Genomic DNA, 25,233 nt, shown 5'->3' with positions numbered 1-25,233 from the left:
CCACTGAGGCTGCATTAAATTAGTAGTGTCATTTCCTATGCACTGTTTCAATTTATCTGCCTTCTATCAAGTATATAAAAAAAATAGTGGAAGATCACACTTTGGATGGAGAAGACACACAAAAAAGGGTTAAATTTTCACATCCAAAGCACACAGCAGCAACAGAATACTCCCCCCTCCCTCACAGCACATGAAGGAAAATCCACTGGTTTATTCTTTAACTCTTACATTTCTTAGACTCTTTGAAAAGTTCACACTAGATTTTCTTTTCAAATTAAATAGAAACCATTTAAACATGGGATTTGTATAAAGACTATAGTACACATATAGTAGTATGATGTCACCAAGGTGACAGTTTCTTCTCCATTTAGTACCCAGGCCAATTTGTTTTATACTAAATGAAGCTGGTTGATATCTCTCAGATAACCTGTTGATCAGGTGAACACAGTTTCAAGTGAGCCAGAACTGGTCAAGAATTTGCACCAAATACCCCAATGAGGTTGAGATTTCATGTTTTTGAAAAAGACAAATTGATGCTAAGTGGTTTCCAAACTTGCTTCGAAGCTTGTTGAAATTTAAAGGAAAATGAGCATTAAAATGAAACTCCATACAGAATATAAAATTATTTGGTCCTAGCCACACAAAATGCTTAAACAATCTTTTGGATCAAATGAATGGGTTGCTTTTTTAGCTTCACCATTAGTTTTGGTGCATCAAAACATTTTAATGCAGAAAATAATAGTTAAGTAGAAAACTAAAACAAAATTCTTAGTACATCTCATTCTTTTTTACAATGAGCAATTTTTTGCTAGTATCTAGAGAATGAAGAAGTATCTTTGGAAAAACACACAGGAAAAACCTTAGAAAATGAATCATTCATACTGGGGTAATGCAAAAACAAGCCGGTGCCTTCAGTCCTTGTGAAAGGATGTGAGAACAAACCAGTACAGCTACAGGTGTTCTTTATCTATCTACATAGCAATTGCAGTAAAGGAGGCACTTCTAATTTGATTCAAGCCTGGAAATACTTCTCATACACACAGATGTAAGTCTCACTGAGCTAGAATCTTAAAGGAGAAAATCTAACTGGCAGAGATATGAAACACCATTATTTGCCCACTCAACCTGTATTTTATTTCTGTGCATAAAGTATGGAAAAATGAAGAGTCACTTGTAACAGATATTCATAATTTATAATAGAATAATATTCAACTGAAAGGCATTTTGTGAAATGACAGAAAAGAAAGGTTACAACACAAACATAAAAGGGTTTTTTATTTTGGGCACATGATCTTTATTATAGGAATAGCTTTATAGAATAAGATTTCTGAGTAGAATTTTTTCTCTTTCCTCCTATGCCTGCTCCAAGCTTTTAAGTTCATACATACTTCAGTTCCCTTACGTTTCACAGGATGAAGAGTTATTTATGTACAAAATTATACTCTGAAAGGCACCTCAATCAACATGACACCTTTATATTTATTTGTAGGATATCACCTGCACAGATTGAAGTGAGAGTGGGGAGTATACAGTGAACACATGTCATCAATAATAATAATTACAAAAGAAGAAAAATAAAGTCAGGCATATTAAAGTTTCTTCATTACTCCTTAGTATATTTATAATCAACCAATTTCCCCCTCATATTTTACAGCTCTGTAAAATAAGACCTATATATCTTCCCAGAGTTTGTTTGTAAGCTATACAATCCCAAGTAGCCATGCTTAAGGCATTTTATCAACTATTTTATAACGTGGCATGATAATTTCCCGTGGGGATAGTCACTGAACACATAAATTGCTCCTTTGCCAGGACAATACTTCCAGTTCTTGACAATGAAGTTTTTGACTAGCTTCCAGGGAAAGCTGTCACTTCGTTACATCCATGTTCAGTTCCTTTGCCAGTGATCTTCTATCCAAGTCACGTGGTACACAGATGAAAACCCCAAGTGTTCTGCACAAAAACTCAAGAGATGTCACCACTCCTGCAGTCAGTGTTACACCATGCGTACATATACTTACATACAGCTTTGCAAAACCTAGTTTACCCATCAGCTTTACCCATAGGAAAGTAACTTTATCCCTTTTGCAGCTAAGTGGTCTGTTTGCCTGGGGACTCTCCTGTTTCTGGGAGATGCCTGTGGATTCCATGATGATGAGGCCCAGTGGAAGCAAAGAGCTTTGCACCAGCAACACCAATGGCCAAGCTCAGAAGCAGTGACTTTCAGTAGCAGCAGCAGGCAGCTCTTTGTACACAGGAGCACTGTCTCTGTCTCAGTATCTCACAGGTTCCATTTCAGCAGATCTGAAATTTTTATGGTGATCTTCTCTCTTCGTCCTCCTCTCTTAATGTTTTTGGAAGAAGGAAATGGAGAAAAAAAAAACCAAAAAACAGAGGAACAACTTACACCAGGATATCACTTCTCTTGCTGCACCATACCACCAGTGTTATCATGGCACATGTCAACATGACAGGGATCAAGATCAGAGTTATGAGAATTTCATCTGGTGGATCTTCCCAGTGAACCTTTTCTGAAGTACAGTTTGAAAAGAACTGTTTATGAATTCCAGTGATAAAGCCCTCTGCGAGGGGGTTTGGCCAAAAGCAACTCGCGTTGTTGGCTTCACGTTCAGTGCACTGGGTAAAGTTATCATAATACCTAGGAGAAGAAAAAAATTAAGAGAAGTTTAAATAGAATGCATATGCCTATTACCCTTAGAAAAAGATACATGGGGTTCCATATAGAATCTATAAAAGTGGGTCTATCGTGTATATACTCTGCTGAAGGACCTTCAATAGCAGCTGTGGGTACCAAATACTACGCAATGAGCCAGGAGAACTGACTCACATGTACTCATATAACTAAGAGATTTCATGTGAAATCCTGAGATCCCAGATAGACAGTGGTCAAAACCCTGTCTTTTAAGGTGCTGCTCCTATAGCCAGGACCTCCTGATGCCACTTAAGTAGAATTAGAAACCCCTCACTAGAGATATCTACAGTATCTTTAAAAAACATAAACACAAATGTGCCAGAAACAGGACATTTTGAGCAAAATACGGATAATTCATGCCTCATCTGCTATTGAATATGATGTTGTGGCAAAAATGATGATGTGATGCTGGAACTGAACCAAAACATGTATTGCTGTGTAACAATTTCAGTTCTGTTGTACCCTTAGGCAGTAAGAAGATAATAGGAAAATAAACACACAGAAAGTTATCTTTTGACCACCTTTATCTTTCTGCCAGCTCCAACAAGTGCCCAGCAGGAAAAAAATTAATTCCTAATTACACATTTTTTCAATGCTCATGAAAGATTTGGAACACCTTGTAATGCTAAACACTTGATTTCAACTCAGCATGTGTCCAGGCATAACTTCTATTTATGAAAACTGGCTACCCCCATGAAAAAAAAAAGGAAACAATAAGACTAAATGAGTAATTGGATGGGGTTTGTAGAGTTATCATAAGCTAAAGAAATTCAGGAAGTGAATGGAGTATGGGGGAGGAGACTGGAAATTAGGAAGACAAAGGGTGTCTGGTCAGTACATGAACAGGGTAAGAAATAAGGAAGATTAATTATTGTCTGTTGCATTTTAAAATATTTCAGTCTTGCATGACTCAATGAACTCACTTCAAAGGGAAATTAAAAATAGAAGGGAGAGAGCAAGAAAACACATGACACCTCAAGGGATAGCATTCTGCACTATTATCTGAAGGCCCCACCCTCCCTTTCAGTATGTATAAATATGGTAAACTCCTGATGAATGACTTGTTCTGACTGTAAGTACCACAGGGCACTAATGCTGACTCAACCCATTGCTGTGAAGTAGCCGGGGTGAGACATTCGGTGTTTGGGTGAAGACTGAAGTCCACTGTCTACTGCGGGTCTTTCAGGGGAAATGTCTGTCTGCCCATGCTACAAGCACGTATGTGGAGAATACAGGCTGCACAGCATCTACGTTCTCAGGGCTGTGTTCACAGAAAGGTCCTTCTGCAGCCTCCTCATAGTTCTCATTCTTGGGGAATTTGGGCTGACGCTGCTTTAGTCATAAGCAAATACACTGGATGATCTGAGAAGTCCATACCCAGATGCTCTGGCATGCAGATGCATATATGCACAATGTATGTATATTTTAAGCAAAGTAACTACAAAGGAAGCTTTTATGACAATGTCAGCAGCTGCAGGGAAACAACAGGAAATAAGCTAAAAATAAAATACAAATATTATAGCTGTTTGTTATTTTAATAGTCATTCTTCCATGCGACCCGGTAGCACCCTTTCTTTACAACCTTGGACTGAATTAGAAACTGAAGATGTCTTGCTGAATATGGGAGAGACAGTCCCAGAGGACTGAAGCATAATACATCTAAAGGCACGCCTACAAGGTTCAACAGACTACAATGCAGAGGCGGCAGAGCTAGCGTGCAGTTACCCAGACAGGTCAGTGGTCTGTCTAGCACAGACACCAGGCAGGGCTCCAGAAAGCGTCGTGCTCTGCTCCAGCCCTGCTCTGGTCCATGCTCTGGTGAGCAAGCTTGTCCCCTCAATGGCTGCTTCAGCTCCCTGCTGTCACAGCCACCTCAATTTGCCCATCTGTTCATGCCAAATAACAAAACAAACAATAAATCCTGGTGACCTGAGCAGACTTCATATAAAAGAAGCCTAAACTGAAAGATTTAAGAATATAAAACCTTTTTTTTCTTTTCCCCAGGTGTAAAATCCTATAGAAAGTTCACTGTTCTTCCAAGAATTCTGTAGATTTTTTTTTTTCTCATAAATGTTAGATGGAGTAAACAAAAACATTTCCCACTGGTTTTGCATTTCAAGTACAACATAGCTAGAAAAAGCTGGTTAAACATTGCCAAAAGGCCAGATAAAAATAATTAAAGGAGTTATATTGTATTTGAGAGACTGAATGCCTAAAAACCAAAACAGAGCAAAAATGTTATCTTAACAGTTTGAATCCCTTACAAATTTCCCTTAATACCCTCTCTCTCAAAAAAACCAAAAAAACTAGCTGCACTGTAACTGTTTTTTCACACAATTGTGAGGATGTAGATAAGAAAAAAAATCTCAACTACTTTAGAATTACATGTTTGCCAGTAAAACTCAATTCACTTAAATATTTATATAATTTAGTAAAATAGAGTTTATGCACTGCAACACAAAATTAAAAAGATAATTCTCCGCATGGTACTGTGTAACAGCTACCTCAGACAGGAACAACTGAATCCTCATTACTATGACGTGGGTGTTTTGTAGTTGATCAACTGGTTTGGAAGTTGTTGGGCTTTAAGAGGTAGGGTTTTAATAGATATTTCATTTTAATTTTATTCTCCTATGCATAATTCTCTTATGCCTTACACAATTCTCTTTATTCAAATGGTAAAGGCTAGAGTAGGAAAGCCTTCCATTCTGTATAATAATAAAATGACTATCGCAAAGATGCCCTGGCCTCTGACTGAAAATACTTCAACACAAATGCATAAAAAGCACACACTTTCAGAAAGCAAAGAACAAGAAATTACATTTTCAACTTATTCCCAGAACAAGTAATTGGAGAGCTGTGTAGTAGCACAAGATCCTTCTCCTCTTGGATTATGAGGTGTGGGAAGATGATTATTCTCTGTGCTGAGTCACATTTTCATCTCTTTCAGGATAATACAAGGACCTAGCTATTAGTTAGTTAGTTAGCACTCAGAAAAGGTATATACACTGAGAACCAGGTCACAAGCTTTGGGATCAGTGGGATGAAAAATGACTTTATCTCTGAGTTTCAACTCAGTTCAGTAGGCCAGTACCAAAAACAAAAAACTAAGCATAGTCCAAGCACCAAAATTCATATAAAGATATGCTTTCCCCTGATATTCTCAGGAGAATCATTCTAAGTTTTATTGAGGAACCAACTACTTGGTCATACTGAGTATTATTGATAATACTTACTTACAAAGAACATGAAAAATACTTAATTACTCTTTGGAGCAATCTCTGAGCTGTAACATATTTGTCATGCAAGACAACTTTCAATAATCTAGAACAATACTTCATTTTCAGAGCACAAACACTTTTTCTCCTGTACTTTATGTTCCCACTAAAAGAGATAATAACAATTGTGTGGTTAGTTTTTGTAAAACCTGTGGAAAAATTTATTTTTGAGTTATTTTACCCATGAGAAAACATATTTATATATATATATTTACCTATAACCAAGAACCTGGACAATAGGCAATTATCTGGAATGCTACTGCACACATTTGCCTCAATGGGACAGTGTTCCATGGAGTGCCCACTCAAACTATTTAAATAGATGCCTGGATGTATTGCATCTCACCCATCTCCAGGTACCCAGTTGCCTACCACTCAGGGCACTGCTCAGTCTAAGCGGGGGCTTAAATCTCATCCATAGTTTCTCACAACCCCAGGGAGGAATGTGGTAAATTCTTGCTCTTTCTTCAACATCCCTAAACAGAAAAACTGCAGAGATGATTGGTTTACAAACACACAAAAAATACAACTCCTACCTCCAAATTTTCATGAGACCAAGAAAACAAACAGATTGTTTCATTAAGAGTTTCAACAAATGAGCACTTTCCAAGAAAAATTGTTCTTTCAAAAAATCGCAAACAATTCCCAAAAAGCAGAGTACCATATATCATGTTACTGAAGACAAATTTCTGAAGGCGTTCACAGGCTGCAGCCAGCAGACCCACCGGCCAATTCCAGGAAGAGAATTCTGCCACCTCTCCAGCACTCATGGATAGACCACCCCAGAGACACTATGCAATCAGGGATTTTTTTGCCGTTGGTTTACGAGATGGATCAGAAACTAAAAATCAAAAGAATCAACACACTTTCACTATCCCATTTTATGTAAATCAGCCTCATGATTAATGATATAATATAGAAGTGTACAGCAAGGTACATACATTATGAGTTAATTTTTGTTGAGTCCACTAAGGATTCAGAAAATATGGGGAAAATTCTCTCTAGCATAAATGAGTTTTGACGTAAATCGTGTAATAGATACTCCAGGGACACTCACTCCTTTTGCTACTCTACAATCCTGGACAGGAATCTAGAGGCACTGTTCCAGGATAGTACAAGTTATGTGGTGTATTTTAATAAGGATGTTTTAAAACTCTTATTTTTTTCCCCCAGATGGTTCAACCAAGAAATTTCTTCATACATAGTCATATATTAATCAGAGTTCAAAGTGAATGATCATCCTTGTAACCTCCACCCAGTCTGGAATGAGAAATGCTGAAATAATAATAATAATTATAAATATCGTATGATGAGAAAGGCTCTTCTTACAGCATTTCCAGATGAAGTGGAGGCAGGAAGTACCAAACAACCTCACCAGAAAAAGCCTGTTCTTGTGGGATATGTCACCAGATTTTATAGAATTTAAGGGTGTAACAGTCTGGATGAACTTCAAATAAGGATACAAACCTTAAGATCTTCTGGTGTTTCAACATCATATTAAAAGGAAAGCTTTAGTTTTATAATCAGCTATGAGCCTACAAATACAATGGAATATTTCTGAGATTTTTTCATTCAACATCTCTCCAAACAGATTTTTGGCTGTATCTCACCACTCCTTTAATCACATATCCTCTGCCAAGAGGAGTATCCTCACAGACACACATCTACCTCCCTAATCAGATCTGCTGTTGTGCATTTCCAATATAGACTACAGCCAGAAGAAAATAATCCACTACAAAACATAAGGAAGAAAATGAATGGGGGGGTGGGGGGAGTAAAAAACCCCTTGCTGGTTTAATGACAACTAAATAATGGGCATTGTGACAGATTTACTCGCTTAGGTTGAAAAGAATAAATACATTCTGGTGTCCTTTGAAATAATTACAGATCTCCACCCTTGGCTTCACATTAACAGCTGTCTGGAAAATGAAAAATGATGGAATAAACCTAACTGAAAACCTTAAAATACATAACTATTCCTAAATTGTTGCTAATTTCCTGAAGATGCAGCAAGAAAATGTAAATATAAAGAACAACTGTAGATTTAAGCAGTAGTTTATAGACCTAATATCCATCTACAACAACAGAGCAACAGGAAGTACTACATTAAGCAGATACAGAACAAGGTTGGAAATGTAACCTGACACCAGGTACTATGTTATGAAGAACAAAATTTAGTAGCACTGGAATTTTACCAAGCCAGAAGCTTCTACTAGCAAATGGGTTTTGCCTGCCACCACTCCTGAGTTATATTTTAATGATTACTTAGTTATAAACTCAGCCCATCTTTGGTGAAACAGTTCAGAGGGGAAGTACTCTCTGAAGCCATCACTACACCATGTCTATGGAAGCCAGAGCCATAACTCCCTTCAATTATACAAAAATCAAAAGGCAATTCCTAATCCCACAACACTTAAGCATAAGTATCCAACTTCTTATATGCACAGCACCTCTGAAGTAGCCATCACTATCAGTGATGATGTGTGGAAGAAAGATGTACTTAATACTCAAGAGTCTGCACTGAGTCTCAGATGCTGTCAGCCACCTCACGAATTCCCACCTCTCCAGCTGAGAGAGAAACAGCTACAGTGAATGCATTACAGGAAAATGCAGAATGCAAGAGCAACATGTGGCACTGGCATCCTGCAATCCGAATGTTGAAATGCTCTGTAAATGTCTGGCTTGCAAAGGTTCATTCATGTGCTGTATCTTCCAGATAAGAGTTTGGTTTGCTCCTTAGAGATGATTACAACATTGCAGTGTCACTCTGCTCTGTGCAGTGATCTGGCTCAAGAGCTGCAGCTTTAATACAGTTTGTCTAAACCATTACTTAAGATGCTATTGCACAAACAATGAATTATGTGAGAACACATTACTTAATCATGAACTCATGAGGGACTAAAATGAAGAAGGCTGAACTTCACCAAAAAAATCCTTTTTGAGCTAGCTTTCAGATCAGCAATGAAGAAATACATGCTATTTTAGTAGTAAACACGAATTCTCCTGGAAGTTGCCAAGCTGAGGCAAACCCCTTCACCAGTTTGACACAACTGATGTTAAACTATGTTAATTAACACACACATCAGACACTTGGCATTTCTGGCTTAAAATTGTACATTTCTTTATTGTAAGAATAGGGTCATCTGTGACTTACTGCTTTTAAATCATCACTGCTCAGTTTCTAAAGCTGACTTGAATTACAACTGATGATAGAGCATCTTATAGAGATCACAGTTACAACTGCAGCTCATTTCTGCAATAAGCTCCTGAGACAGCAAAGTTGCCTGTTAGCAAGTTCCTTGGTAAACAGATGTCCCCAGGTTTGCAGCAGCAACCCTGCTATCTCAAATCAGAATGAGCTTAACATGTAACAGTGCAAACAGGACTGGGGATCTGGTACTATTTTAGGAAGTCTGATGCCTGCTCTCTGCCCCAGTCCAACACCAGCAGCTATTGCAGTAACACTGACATTTGATGGAAAACAGAGAGAATAGCAAGGGGGAAAGAAGGGCTATTTGTTATTCACTGAAAGCTGAAAGAAAGCAGAGTAATTTTTAAAACAGACTTTAGTGCTGTGAGCTAAAAAAGACACCTCCAATTCCCAAACCTTGAGAAGAAAGCTTAACCACAAAATGGTATTTGGAAAGAGAATGAGACTGTATGTGGAGGAGAAAGAGGATTAATGAAAAATGTACCTTTTTACTATATTGTACCTTTCATTTTAGAAAACTATGATATTACAGCTAATGAAAGAGAACAGTAATTCAGGTGTATTTTCTCAATTTTCTCCTTTCTTCTGTGAAGGGTTGTTTGAAGCATATTTGTTTGTTTAATATTTTGTGCTTAATTTTATTTCATGAGCAGAGCTTAAGTGTGTAGCGTTGGGTCTGGAGAAACATGAGCCCTTATGAGCTCTACAGCAGTTATCGAGAGACAGATAGTAAAATCCCTAAAGACAGTTGCTAAAAGCCCTTGAAATCATGTGTGTTATTTGTAATTTCAGCTACAATCATTCCAAAAGTGTTTGAGAATTCAGGTCATATAACCAAAAAGCAAGGGTGGTTTAACTTGGCACAGATAACAAGGTTTCTACAGTGTGCTGTATTCCTCCTCCTCCAGCACCACAATACACAATCTTCATGAAGCAGTTTCTGAACCATCATGCTGTACATCAGGATGCTAAAGCAACACAAGGAACCGTGGCAGTTTGTCATGCAAATGCTCATGAAAGAGAAGTGCTGCCAACCCAGCCTGCACGTGCTCATGAGTTAGACATCTCTGTCCTTTATTTGTTCCTCTGAGGCTAAAGTAGCATTGTCCAACCTCACAAAAATACTGTGTAATAAAAGAAAATATGGTCTCTGATGGCTACCTTAATAGGGACCATGTGTCATATACAAATAGTTGGCACCCAGTTTAGATGTCCAATACTTCCTAAAGTATATAACAATTCCTGTATTATTTGAGTGATTGCCTTGTAGTGTTAAAATGAAGCCCACAGTAGCTGTATCTGTTTCTCATTCTCAATCCTGTTTGCTGTGCTGCTCAAACTGTAGGTAGGAGGTTAAGCAAAGCAAAGAAAGCCTTCCCTTTACAATTTCTGCTATAAAAGAGCCAGACAAATTTGGCATATTTTCTGTTATCGCTTCACAACATCTGTACTCCATACCTCACACATGTAGAGTATCCCTGCAGTGACAATGAGAGACCAGATACCACTGAAAAATGAATACACAAATAAAACCAGTATGGATAACTGTATAGTTTTGGTTTCAAAGTCAGAGAGCAGTTATAAAACGCTAGCTAAAATAAAACTACTAATTTCTAAATAACGGATGGTAACACAAAAAAAGCATGTAAGACTGCTATTTCAGACACTGGCTTCGACATGCAAACATTTTAGTGGTTTGTATTTTTTACTAATGGATATAGGTAAAAAAAATATTGCTAATAATGCCTATATGCCATCTAATGCCTTTCATTCATTAATCTGCAAATGAAGCAAACGTCCTTATTGTTTTCTAGATAAGAAAACTCAACCATAATAACAGAATCACAGTTTGCCCACAGCAGAGTTCATGGCTGAACTGGGAACAGAGCATGGGTCTCCTGGGCTCAGGACCAGGTTCTAGATACAACCCACACTGCTTATGAGGACTCTAATTGTTATTCTGCAACTAGGGTATTAAAAAAACCCGTCTCCTTGTGAAATCTCCACTGCTTGAGCTACGCACACACAGAACGTGACTAAATACGACTTAATTACTTAGGAAAATAGGCCAGAAAGTGGCCTGTTTTTTCAGAGAAAGTGAAGCTCCAGAAAAGCTCAGTCCTTGGGGATTACTTGGACAACAGAGCACCAGCTCTGCCAGAACTTGACAGAGGGGAACGGAAGGATGACCTGAACTTCTTTCTGCTCTTTCCCCTGCACCTGACATACACAGGAAAGGAAAATGTTGTCCACATTGAGCTCAGGGATCGGAAACAAAACACAAAGTTACACCTGAACAATTGAGCAATTATCTCAGAATATACATAAAACTGCAACAGTCTGAAGGAGATCCATGAGTGACTGAGACCTGCTCATTTGCAACTAAGGAATATACGAACTACCATCTTTAAATCAAGGTATAAAAGACACCCTGTACCTCAGTCCTGAGCACAAGCAAGAGGCTCTGCTCCTAGAGAGTTCGTGCAAGCTTTGATATAAAAATCCACTTTCATCTAAGTTACGGAAAACTGCAGCGCAGTTCCCAGGTTAAGGGGAACTCAGTTACAAACTAATTCTGCATAGTTACCCATCTCCTCTCTCCCTTTTATTTCCACAAAAAGCCAACCTCAGCCCACAGGCCAGATGAGACCCCTGACATGGTTCAACAGAGCCCTAATAATGAGCTATCAGAAGAGAAACCTTCTGGAGCATCAGACAGCAAGTGAACCACACCCCAACACCAGAAATCAGACACAAATGAAGGTGGGACTCATTACAACTTGTTTTCATCTCACTTCATTCCCCTGCAAACGCATCAAGTTTTTATTTTTCACCCAAAGATCAAACCCCTGTCTACATTCAATAAATGGCTTATCAGTTTTAAGTTCTGTGCAGATCCTGCAAAATTCACTAAAAGAAATTTATGTTACATAGACTTGCATATCCTGACAACCTGAAATCATACTTTTGAGTCATACTGCAAATAAGTCCATAAAGGTGCAAAGGTAAAACAGATATAAGAATTCACAATACTTTTGTGACTACTTTAAATGGAATTTTCACACCTACTGTTTCTCCCTTCCACGGTTTCTCATTAAAACAATGACCTCGTCAAAGATCTTTGATGTCTGGTAAAATGCACATTTCATTGCAGAAAAGAATAAGTCAGGAAAAAAATAGTTCCATTTAACAACAGACCATACATTTGAGTTCAGCTCAACCACACAAGAAGAAATCTCAGTGTTCCTTATATACATGGAACCAGGAATGTTAAGAGACCGACAGCATTTACGTGCCCTAAAGAAGGTGATCTTTCAGAATAAACTCTGGGCAGATTCCAGTCTTAAATACAGAAAAATGCATGGACACCTGATAATAGTTTACTCCCTAGGGCAATGCAAATTTTTGCTCCTAGCAATACTTGTGCACCATGATTGCTGTCATCTATGGAATCTTGTCACCATCAACTCATCTGTGACTACTCAGCACCTCTCCAGGTACTGCAAAAAGTGGTCATGGTCCTTGACAAATAAAAAGCAGGTTTTGTACCCGCTCATGAGTAGCTAGGTTCTGTACTTTCAAAACATGTCAGACTTCTCACAAGATCTGTTTTGCAGGCCTGTTTGTCCTAAGATTATATGAAGTACTGCTATGGTGAGTGTTAGCAACAGACTTCTACTCTCTCCAAGTGTTAACTGGCCGTTTTCTTTTACCCACAATGCAGAAGCAAGCTTTGCATTTGGAAAGACAACACTGTGCTGCTAGCTTTAAAATAAGCAAAATGATGCATGGGAGCAGCTTAAGACAGAAACCTACATGAGCAGCAGAGCTTGCAGTTTGTCTGGGGCCCTGGTTAGAGTCAACTCTCTTGAACAGCTAAGTCCCAAGAGCAAAACAAATACATACAAAACCACAAAGACACCTTCCCTAACACTGTAGTTCCCAGCAAAACTCCTGCTGATTTGCAAAAAAGAGATGTGCTCCTCTCCATCAAACACTGCAGCACTGAACTAGCCACCAATCCTTTAAGAATTAATCCTACTATTAAACTAAACTACTGTTAATCTATTTCAAAATGTTGATGAAAATCTAGATGAGCATGGACACTAACTGCTTTACTGGCAAACCAATGTGGGAGTAGTCACTGCTAAGCTGCAGGACTGTTCTGCTAAACTTATGTCTAATGAAACTTAGTGTTCCCATAGGAACAGAGTTCCTCCTCCAGCCAAATCACTGAACACACTGAAAAATCCTAACCCTCAAATTCAGCAACAGGAAAAACAAAATTACAGCTAAACCACAGACCTAGAATGGAATTCCTCAACATTAATGTTTCATTGCTTTTTAAATAATCACTTCCAGACCTCGATAAAGGAGGTGATGTCCTAGTGGGAATGGCAGTAAAAAATCCTCCCTGTAAACAGCCTACATAATGTTGTCAAAAAAACCCTACCTTCAGTACCATAAAGTGGCAAGGAACTGAACTGTATTAATCCAGCCAAGCAGCAAGATAATAATTTATCACTAAACTTTCCCCGGAAAGAATTTAGGTATCTCTTAACACAGCAACTTTGCCTGTAATTATAATTACACAACATTAGTCCACAACCTTTATTCCTATGGTATTTCCTATGGTAAATGGATCCCACTAAACCAACACAGTGCACAGTGGTATACAGTTACACCACTGTAACTTTCAGGAAGCCAGCCTGAATATGAGAAACAGTTTAGCCTTACCTACATGCACCTGAGAACAAGCTCAGGTATCTCATTTTTGCAGACAGCTTTGCTCAGCTCCATTCTCCTGGAGTGGACTGGCATCATTCCTATCTAGCTGGTTTTAAAGGAAGGCAGCTGAGCTGACATTACACTGCAGTTGGTGCAGGAGCTTTTGTGTGGACATGTCCAAAGCACAGGTCACTACTGAACTCCAAACCCAATAATTTATATGATGAAAACTTGTTTGCTCTCATTTGAAGAATGAGGATCTCATTTGCAGAACTGTAGCCAACAGTGAACATCACAATTTATTAGTAAACATATTTTTATGCTTTTGCAAAGTGAGTAGCATTTCCACGCTACTTGGAAACAAAGAATAGCAAGACCCACATCATCTAGACACATGGTAAGTGCCCTTGTTGATCAAGTCCTATCCCATTTATATTCAAAGCAGTATCACTGGAGGTCTAAGGAATGCCATAGCAACATTTGTACAAGATTACTGAGCTTCGTTGTTCCAAGATTTCTATAGCCCCTCCAGCTTCTTTCAAGAAAAACAAAGCTGAATATAAATGAATCTAACAACCAAGGGAAAGGGGACTTGATGTCTTCAAGTAAGCAGAGTCGAAGATAACAAAAATAAAGGACCCTGAACAATGTCCATGAAGGCTAAATTTTGAGTTCTTTTGAGTTCAAAATAGATGTTTTTCTTCCTGGAGTATTCTGACTACATGAAGCACTATCTGTGTGTAGAAAACCTCAGTTGGGTCAAGTTTACAAATTGGATGTGACACTGCACCCTCAAATACCACCACCCCAATCACAAATGAACTCTTACATTTGTCATTTATTTCCTGCTCAGCATTGGTCTTAACCTCCCAGTTGAAACGCTGTAACTTTTGTGGACTTCCCATGCACAAACAGGTATTTGCTTGCAAACAGTCAGTAGAGGAAAAAAAAAAACAAAAACACAACAACTTAACAGAGTGTTGAAAGTAAAAATTGTCAAAAGCACAAGGTAGCTCAGTGGCTCAGAGAATTTAATTAGCATCCTAAGTGAGGACAGTTACCTTGATACAAGGACATTATACTGAACAATTCAACAGCGTTCAGCAGTGATTGTTCTTTAAGGAAAACAAATAGACAAAAAACACACTTCCCCCCAAAATCAGCCTAATTAATTCATATTATTGTTTTGAACCAGAAGGAGTCTGAACGCTAGATTTTGTAAAAGCACTAAGTACTTCCAAAACTGTGTGACAGTTTTTGAGGAAAATAAATATTTTGTAAGGACAGTTCTCTCAAAAACAAAGAATGTTCTAGCTGTATTTTGCTGTCTCTAGAATTGGAAAATCTTATCAGTAGAAAATATCTTCAGTGCAAGCAAGCAATAAATTTTCAGTTTAGCAGCAAGGACATTACATAGAATTGTTAATTTTATTTGAGGGATCACATGCTGCAATTTTGTTAGACACATCTCTAATGAAAGGGAACAGCCAATACATAGAGCAAGCGGCAGCGAACAGAATTGCTACAGAAACCTCTTCTCTCAATAAACATTTAACAGTCTCCAACCACTGAATACTTTTTCATGGGAGATTTCTGCTTGGCAAGACCTAAAAGAAAAGGTCTTCTGACAGCAAACCAAACCTCCTTCAGAGAGCTGACGGGACTGCTGCTGGAGAGCAAGCTTTTTGTTCACATCATCTGTATGACCTTCTAGTTTGTATGGGGATAAAAGACTGCTTCCAGTGATGATTACGGTTCCCCTAAAATATAAAAACCCAAAATAGATCCATGTCACTTGTCATCTCTTTTCCTGTCTTATTTATCTTTTAATCTTCCGTTTCTTGCCAACATACCTGCAAGCCCTTCACATCCCTTGCCAAACTCAGCTTCAGCTATACCTTAGCTTTCCTGATCATATCCCTACATATATGGGCAGCACCCTTATATTCTTCCCAGAATACACATTCCTGGTTCCACTGTCTGTGCATTTCCTTCTTACACTTTCGTTTGACCAGGAGGTCCTTAATCAGCCATGCTGGTCTCCTGCCTTTCTTGCCTGATTTCTTACATGTCAGAATCAAGAGCTCTTGCACTCTAAGAAAAACATCCTTAAAGAGCTGACAGCTCTGTTGTCCTTTATCCCTGAGGGCAGTTTCCCAGGGCATCCCATCCACTAATTCCTTAAACAACTGAGTTCACTCCCCTAAAACTCAGGGTCCTGACTCCATACTTCATCTGGCCCATATCCCTCGTGATTTGAATTCCACCAGGGTGTGATCACTGCAGACCAGGATGCCACCAGTCTTGACCTCTAACAGGAACATTTTCCAGTCTGCTTCCAAAGGCTGTGTGAGCAGTGGTACAGTCAGAGCAGTTACAGAGAAAGCACCAGGAGCAACACTCTTTGTTAAGCAAAAGGTGAGGGATGCAATTCTATCTTCAGAGAAAAGAGAGTAAATCAGGAGTTGCTTTAGAAAGGCACTCAAGCTGCTGTCTGTTTCAGCAGTTTAAGTATTCATATCTCCTCAAAGGCTGAGGAATTGCATCCACTTTAGGTGGTTCTTCTTCAAAAGTTGAACAGATTCTCAAGATAATCCTGTATTTCACACCCTCACATGCACACCTGCAGTGCCAACACGCGAATAAGATAAAAATAAATATCAGAATCTTTACACAACGACATAGGTTTTGCTTACAAAAAGATGTTTTAATATGGCTGTTTATCTTGCCCTTTCTCGTTTACTTTCCAAGACTTTTGAAATGCCAAGTAGCTACATCAGTGGGTCGAGTTCTTTAATCCTGAGCTTTAACATCTGTACTTTGGATACAGCTTCCAAACAACCCTGTCAATAATTAAGGCCTGTATTTCCACTGCTCATCAAACATCTTGTCCACTACTCCTTAGTGGGCATAGGAGTATTGTTGTCTAGTGCCAGGTTGGCAACACTTCCTATGTAACACATTGACTTCTAAAGCTGTGTTGGGGCCTGGCCCACATCCACCAAGCCTCTGTCCAGCGACGTCAAAGGGGCAAGAAGGCCTCCTGCTCTGAGGCCACACAAATGGGTACTGAGACTAAACCAGAGATCTAATCCTCAACTATGATAGTTGCTCCTGTAGTCAGAACAAACAGTGGAAGCAGAGGTCAACTCAGTTAGTGAGAGAAGAAGCAGCTCCTTCTGAGAGGGGGAGAGAGGAAGAACCAGAAGAGGTAGCCTATTCTGCAGCAGGACAGGAGAGGAAAGAGCTACAAATCACAAAAAAGGCAAAAACTGTCCAGTTCGTACCCATGACCAAGCTCCAAGACAGGCAAAAAGATTTCACCCATCAGCCAGGTGAGCAAATTTCTACCTGGTTGCTTCAATGCTGGGAACATAAGAGTGAACTATTTATAGCTCAGTGGGCTCCAGTAACATTCAGACATGCAGGGAGAGATGCAACATACATGTGGGCTTGAGACTGAGGGGTGGGCCTAACCACTGAAGTCATTGCACAGGTTATTCATGAATGTGAAGCATGCATCATAATTGAGCCACGCAGGTAAAGCCTCTCTGGTGTAAAGGACAGTGGCTCCAGTATCAGTAAGGGAGGCCTCGCAGACTGATAATATCACACTGCCACACACCCACCAAGGCAAACTTCATCTGCTTGCCATGGCAGAAGTAACAACCGGATGGTTGGAAACATACCCTGTAACCCAAATCACTGCCCGAAACCCCATCCCGGACCTTGAAAAGCAAGTTCTGTGGCAACATGGCACCCCAGAAACAACTGAGTCAGACAATGGGACCTCATTAGCACCTGGGCCAAGGAACATGGCACTGACTGGGTGTACCACAATCCCTATCACACACCAGCCACTGGAAAGACTGAAAGATATAACACACTGTTAAAGGTCATACTGAAAGGCATGTGTGCTGGGACATCTAAGCAGTGGGATGCAAATTTAGCAGAAGCCACTTGGCTAATTAATACCAGAGGATCAGGTAACTGACCTGGCCCTGAACAAACAAAACCCCTGCATATTGTAGAAGGAAATAAGGTCTCTATAATGCATGTGGGAAACTGGCTGGGAAAGACAGCATGGTTTACTTCCCGTTGTGAAAAGGCAAACCTGTTTGTGGGATTGCATTTGCTCAAGGACCCAGTACACTTGGTGAGTAATGCAGAAGGATGGGGAAAGTCAATGTGTACCTCAAGGAGATTTAACCTTGGAGGGAAATAACCATGATTTGAGTTGTCTATTTTAGGAATCACTACAGCAGGAATTGCCTAAAGCAACAGAGAAAGAGCCTTGCAAAAGCTGAACAAGCACAGCTGTGACCTAACCTGAGCTGACTCTGGTTTCCAGTAACTCAGCACAACATGCCTTTCCTGTTCAGAGCAACCACCATAACAGCGAGAACCCAAGTCATGGACTAAATGAACTCATATACACAATATGTGTGTATAAATCAAAGGATGGGAAGGGTGTATTGGATAGGGATGTACTGGATAGGGTAGTGCCCAAGCAGGATGTAAATGGTATGGAATAAGGGTGGAGATTGTACTGGTCCTGGCTAGGATAGTTAATTTCTTTCACAGAAGCTCATACGGTGCTGCATTTTAGAATTTTGACCAAAACAGTACTGGTAACACACTAATGCTCTAGATTTTGCTGGACAGTGTTTGCACAGCATCAAGGCCTTCTATTTTTCACATGCTGCCCCTTCAGTGAATAGATTGGTCAGTGTGCAATAAACAGGGAGGCAACACAACCAGGCAGATGACCCAAACTAACCAAAGAGATATTCTATGCCACGTAACATCATGCTTATCAATAAAAGGGTAAAGAGGGGAGTTTAAGGAGGTCAGCCATATTTTTGCTTGGGAGCTATCTGAGCATTTGTCTACCCACAGGAAGTGGTGAGTGATTGCCTTTGCATCACTTATTTTGCTTTGTATTCTTCTCTCTCTTTCCATTTATCCTCCACTTTTTAAACAATTCTTTATCTTAACCTCCAACTTCTCTTGCTTTTGTTCTTCCTTTCCTCCTTCCTTGCCCCACTGTGGTGGAGGCAGGGGAGAAGTGAGCAAGTGGATGTGCAGTGCTTATCCTCCCACCAGGGTTAACCCACGATATCTTTAATATAAATTCCTTCTTCTGTTTCAAAGTAGTATCGGAGCATTTTCTTTAGAAAATCCTTTTTAACTTTCAAAAAACAAATATCCACAAAACACCTCGTATTTAAACTACAGAACCAGAAAATGGAGGAAAGGCAAAAAAATGACATAGGGTTCTGAAATAAACAGGGTTCATGTGTGTCAATTTGTGCCAGCTGCACAATTAAAGTACCACCTAGGTAAGAATACAACTTGCCAGACAACATACTAGGGAACACCCTGGACTTGCAGATATGTACTCTACCAGACCACATGCATATCTGTCAAGTGACATCAGTTGATTACAAGTAGCACAAATCATTACATACTTACCCCTTACAGTCAAACAAATCAGGCTTGTGTTTCTGTAAGTGAAATGTGAACTACAGAACTTCTTACTTACGGATTGAGTTTCTAACTTTTTGTCAAGTTGGTAAATGAATGAAAACCCTTCATCTTCTTGGGTTTCTCATGATAGGAGACAGCATGTTTCTAGAGCAAGCATTGAAACACATCACATGTTTTTGTGTCACTATATTTATCAGTATTTAAAATTTTACAGCTAAAATTTTAATCCTTGTACAAGAACATGTGAAGGGAATCAGGAAGTACTCCAAAATTCAGACCCAAATGATTAGAACATCTTTTAATCTCTAGTAAATACATCCCAGTGCTGAAAATCGCAGAGGCACAATCTCTGCTGCCTCATCTGCTTTGCCTCTCCCTTCAGCCTCATTAAGAAAATGATTATTGTTTTCTAGCTCATATCCTCCTTCAAAGGCCAAGCATGAAGGAGATGAGAGCCCCGAGAAGCTAATAACACCATCTGAAGATGCATTCCCACTATTTCTCATCAGGTTAGATTTCAAAGCAAACTTCTGCATGCTTAGGAAACTAGGCTGCCTTTATAGTCAGTGGAGATACTGGAATAATTGTAAACATGTAAGGCATGATATGTAAGATCTCTTTTAAGACACCTACCTTAAGTTTCCACTGACTAGGAAGGCAGTCCAGGACAACTAGTACATTGGACAGATGAATCCCACACCTGTTCTGTGTAGCAAAAAAAAAAAGGCATCACAAAAAAAGCAAGCTAGTCAAGAATTACACTCAAATATGCCACTCTCAGTGATGGAGAAATATCCAACCAATATGCTGTTCCTTGTATCTACTTAAGCTCACCTGCTTTCCAAAAGTATTACCATCAGAGCCTCCACCGGTTTGCACAATCTTCCCCCCAGTCAACCCAAGTACAAATGCCCTTGATGCATGCAGGTATTCAGGTTAGTCACTAGCATCAGTCATCTGTTGAGGCAACTCTGCTTCCTCCCAAACACATCAGTCACTTTTTTTCATTCACCTTGTAAAGTTTGCTATGAATAATGGTTTATTCGATACCATTTCTGTCAAAATGTTCCACCTCCATGCTAAAACCATTATTCCACCACTGCTTCCAAAATTAAATGCTCACTCAGCTTCAATCCAATCCTCCAGCACCTGGAGAGGAGTCAGTCAGGAAGGGCCAGTCCCCAGCCCAGAGCTGCTCTGAACTAGTTGTTCGCAGCACACTGTCTGTATCATCTCAGCAGCACAAGGCTTTTCTTTCCATCTAGATGAACAAAGCTGATAGGCAAGCAGAGAAAATACGGCTCTAATCCAGATCAGTACTACACAGCTGGGCCTCCAGACAGCAATTCAAAACAGGCACCTGTGAACACAGTCATTTTTCTGACCAGCAGATGAAAACTCACAGGGAAAGAAATAACAGAAAAGCCCTCCTCATTCATTCCAGCTTGTATCTACAAACAACTGCTTCATATTCCATTTTAAAAAGGATATTGAAGTGTTATTTGCTGAGTGGAAGCTGTTACTAGGTTCCACTCAGTCCAAAGTAGCACAAGCCTTTTATAACACCACAGCATCATTTCTTAATAGCTGATGATATCCAGCGGTGAAATAGAAATCACGGGTCAACCAAGCTTACACTTTCAGAAACACCCACTGCGGCATGTGCACAAGTGAAAAAGAAATAAAATAGAAACACAATTCATCTGCTTCTATGTTGAACTTTCCATCATAATTTCCATATCCCTCCTTTACTTAATTTTTATGAGCATGCCAAGAATGTAGATTTTTTTCTGATTATTTATGGAAAATGGGTTTTATATACAACGATAAAGTTCCTGTAACTACAAAATCCATTTGCTTTGGGAGAAGAGTGGCAGTTGTTTTCTGTTCCAAGCAGAACATAAATAATGCAAGTCAAAAATCAGGAAACTAATTACAGATCTTAAATTTCAGATCACAGCAACTACCATGTAAAGAACAAATTATTTCTGCAGTTTTGCATCATAAACATTCTTTAAAATTGCAATCTGTCCATGGATAGTTCACAAGCAAGACCAAAACTGATGAAAAATTAACCACAGAATCAGAGGAACAGTAACAACATTAGAAAATAATTTAAGGTATAGCATAAAGATCTGATAGGGGAAGCGTCATGTATAGAAAAGTCCTGCTTAACTACTATTCAAGTACATGGTTACAACAGAAGGAAATGCTGAATCTGAAGGGCCCTACTTGTCCACAACTGTTTATGGAAGACTTGAGTGTTGCAACACTCCATGAGGTTGCTTAAAGACAAGTCAGCAGCCTCTTAAGCGGGTAAAAAAATACTATGACGGGAGATTTTGGATGACATTCAGTAAGACTGGCTGCAGATCAGAAGCAAGGGGACCCAGCATATTGAGGGCATCACCTGAGAGAGGCAGCTGATTCTCAGCTCTGGCTCTGCTGAGTTTACACAACTTCTGGGTCCTGCTAAGCTCTACTTTAATTTGAGAAAGAACAGTATAATATGGCACATCACCCATGAAAGATTACAAACCCCGGCCATAAGAAAGCTATTATGGGGTATGTTAATTTATTTTTTTTTTTAGCCTTTATCTAATCCCTCTTTGAATGATGAAAGCACTGCCTTACTTTCACACTGATAGGAAAAAGTCTATTTTTTTCCATGCACAGCAATAGTCAAAAGCAGAAACAATCTTACATTTTTGTACCTATATTTTCATAAGTAGTAACTCTAATACCTTACTGCTGTATACTACTTGTCAGCCTAGATATGTATTAGGTGTATATATACTCTCCAGTAATATGATGCAAAAATCCATGATAGATTACAGTGGAACGTGATAAATTTTACATAACATAGACCATCTTAACATAATTCTGCTTCTTAAGCTACCTTCCTGCAAATAAAAATCAGGCTCAAGGTGTCAGTGATAACCCCAGTCCCACAAGCTCTATAATGGAAGCAGACACAGAACCCAGCTCTGGGTGCCAGAATGTTCATTTTAACATTTTCCTTCCCAAAACTCATCTATGTTATGAACCGATACTCACCTTAATATGAAATGGTACATTTTAGCAGTCACTGAAGTGTGTGAAGGACATCTGTATACCCAAGAGAAATCTAAAACCTCAGATTCATGAAAGCTGAAAAGAATGGTGTTCTAAATTGTTCACCTATTCACTATGCCATGGCAACCTTTGTTCTTTCCACCCCTTACATGTTCAGCACTTATCACAGAAAAAAAACCTTTAATTTTACAAAGCTGCTGTACCCCTACTATTTTTCATAAGTACCACAGTAATTTCATACATTGCCATCAAGTTTATCAATGCAGCTAGCAACATATATGTCTGCCCTTTACAAATTATATAATAGGCTGAAGAAGGTAACTCATATCTTTAAGAATGTAGAACACTGCATTTGCTGTCTTGGATATATTTTCCAACATTGAATTATAACTGTTTTGCAAGGGCAAATAGAAATGCCAGAGACTTGTCAATTAACCATGTAAAATACTTTTTTTAAAGTATCATTACATAATAAACTTTGGTAATTGAAACAAGACTCTGAATACAGAACAAATGGGTAGTATTAATTCATACCTCTTTGTGCTGTCAGCAGTTAACCACATGACTAATACCACATGTAGCTTGAAGCAAGAAAATGTAGTTTTTCTCCTCTGCTGAGTTAACCACAAACATATAATAACGCAGATTGATCTGTTTAGAAAACAAGAATGTATAAACTGTCTTGCAAACCAAAACAGAAGAACCACAAAAGTTTTTATTAAGTATTCATTTTCATAACATGTTTATCTTTTGCATTTTCACTGCCTCTAAAAATATACTGTCCATGATATTTGTAGTGCATAATTGATACCAGTCTCTCAGTTATGCCATATTATTTTAGCGCCATGTAACTTGAGATGGAAATCTTATGTATTGTTTATTTTGAAGTATAATCTTTAATCATTAGCTCCATGAAGACTGTTCTCTCTATTTATGATCTTGACATTCAAAGGGGGCACAAAAGGTGTTGAAACGGCCTATCAGTTGACAGTCATAAGATTTGACAGCGGAGTGCTTTCTAACATCCCCTCTAAATTGCTTACATTATTTTTTACAAGTGATTTTACTCATTAGATTTATTATATTCTTATATCTTGAGCTATTTGTTGTTTGACTCGGTAAAGTAAGCACTGACATACCGATTCCACCTTGTGAGTGCAAGCTACCAGTCATCAGTCTGATGTATCTACTGCAGTACACATCAATTTGACTTAGAGCACCCTTGCTAAAGTATTGTAACTGGTGTCTGACCTTAACTTCACCAGTGTTGAAAACTCTTTCAGAACTCTAGGAAGCAATTATCGATATTTATATTGGTGACCTTTTGGCAAGTGACGGATTTCACTCTTTCTGAAAACAATGACATGACAAATAAATGTAACAGATGTCAAAACTTTTTGGAAAAAGCACTGAAGAGTTTTCAGCTATTAGTAGTGAGAACATTTTTTTTTGCTTCTTAGTAGCAGGCTCAGAAGATGATGCCTCTCTTCTCACACTGCTAAGGACTTTCATGAGGATTTGCAAAATTATCTGTTAACTGAAGAACAGGAAGGTCTGAGCTCTTAAAAATCTTGAAGAGATGGAGAATAGGCTGCAAATGCATACTATTTTGGTGTGATACAGTCATTATAATTTTCTCAATGCCAGATGCAGAGTCTCCAGTGGTTATCTTTGATGAAGAACAAGCTCCAATCATCTCCCCCTTCCTCAGGAAGGGTACCCCTCAGTTAAGGCTTTTGTGGACTGCAATCACAATGTATTGTGGTATAACATTGTTTTACTTCACCAAATCTGAGCTCTTTGAAGTTTGTGTATTTAATTCTACAGCCCCCAAAAGACTGGCCAATTTCTCCTTATCCTGTTCATTCAACCTGTTTACTGGTTTCAAGGAAGCTCTTCAAAGCAAGGTTTTCTTTGTAAAAAGCAAGACTTTCCAGTGTCTAAAATAAAACCCCAAGAAATCTCATCAGATCAAAAGCTGACAAGGCTTGTGCTGCAGAACAAAGTGATAGCTTTGCATTTATAAGGAAAATGGTCTGCAGGTCTTCACAGAATTCATAAATGCCAGTATCCTTAATACATCACTAAAATTCAGAAGCCTAACTTAGAATAGTTCATTAAATATTCAAAGTTCATAAATGTTTTTCACCATCTTTCTGCATGACATAAGGTGGCCACAGCAGACACAGATTTAGGAGTGCATTACCATACCTTTTCACTAAAGGGACAAAATACACTAGAAGTGAGTGTCCAAAGCCATAAGACTATTCAGTCCCCTACCTGGAATTATCAAAGGTAGAGTTCATTTTCACAGACATGAATTGTATAAGATGTCCCTCCCTCTCCTATGTAGTAAATGAGAAAAATTACAACTGTATTAAGTAATCATACTTCAGCCTCTGCATCTATCAGGAAGAAAGCAATTATGCAGTAATGGGATATATTCTTGCCTGACGTGGAATCCTGGTCTCTGAATTCAAACTCACGCTTTTATTCACATTCATCAGGACATACTCTTATCTACAGGACATAAAACAAAGCTAATATATTTCATATGAAAGTAATGGAGATTCACCTGAAATGAAGTTCCTCTTAGAGTTACTATAATATAGCCTCATTCAGAGAAGAGCTGTACCTTTGCACTAACTTCACAGACATTAACTTCATGGCTAGAACGGCTGATTGCAAAAAGCACACGAATGTACAGATTTTCAGCACAGCCTGGCATCTGGCAATCC

General features: G+C 38.8%; 1 protein-coding gene across 3 annotated transcripts in view; it reads right to left on the bottom strand.

Moving 5' to 3' along the window:
- Window positions 1-1,155: 1,155 nt before the first annotated feature.
- The window catches only part of RAMP3 (receptor activity modifying protein 3), a 69,097-nt gene continuing 45,019 nt past the window's right edge, over window positions 1,156-25,233 (bottom strand). For all 3 annotated transcript variants that reach the window (XM_074897924.1, XM_074897923.1, XM_074897925.1), the window contains exon 4: window positions 1,156-2,659. In XM_074897924.1, the coding sequence (XP_074754025.1) occupies window positions 2,404-2,659 (256 nt within the window). In that variant the 3' untranslated portion in view covers window positions 1,156-2,403. The remainder of the gene's footprint in view (window positions 2,660-25,233) is intronic.

Source organism: Athene noctua, chromosome 2 (assembly GCF_965140245.1).
Source record: "Athene noctua chromosome 2, bAthNoc1.hap1.1, whole genome shotgun sequence".
NCBI lineage: Eukaryota > Metazoa > Chordata > Aves > Strigiformes > Strigidae > Athene > Athene noctua.
Note: the sequence above shows the minus strand (reverse complement) of the source record. Positions and strands in the feature narration are given on the sequence as shown.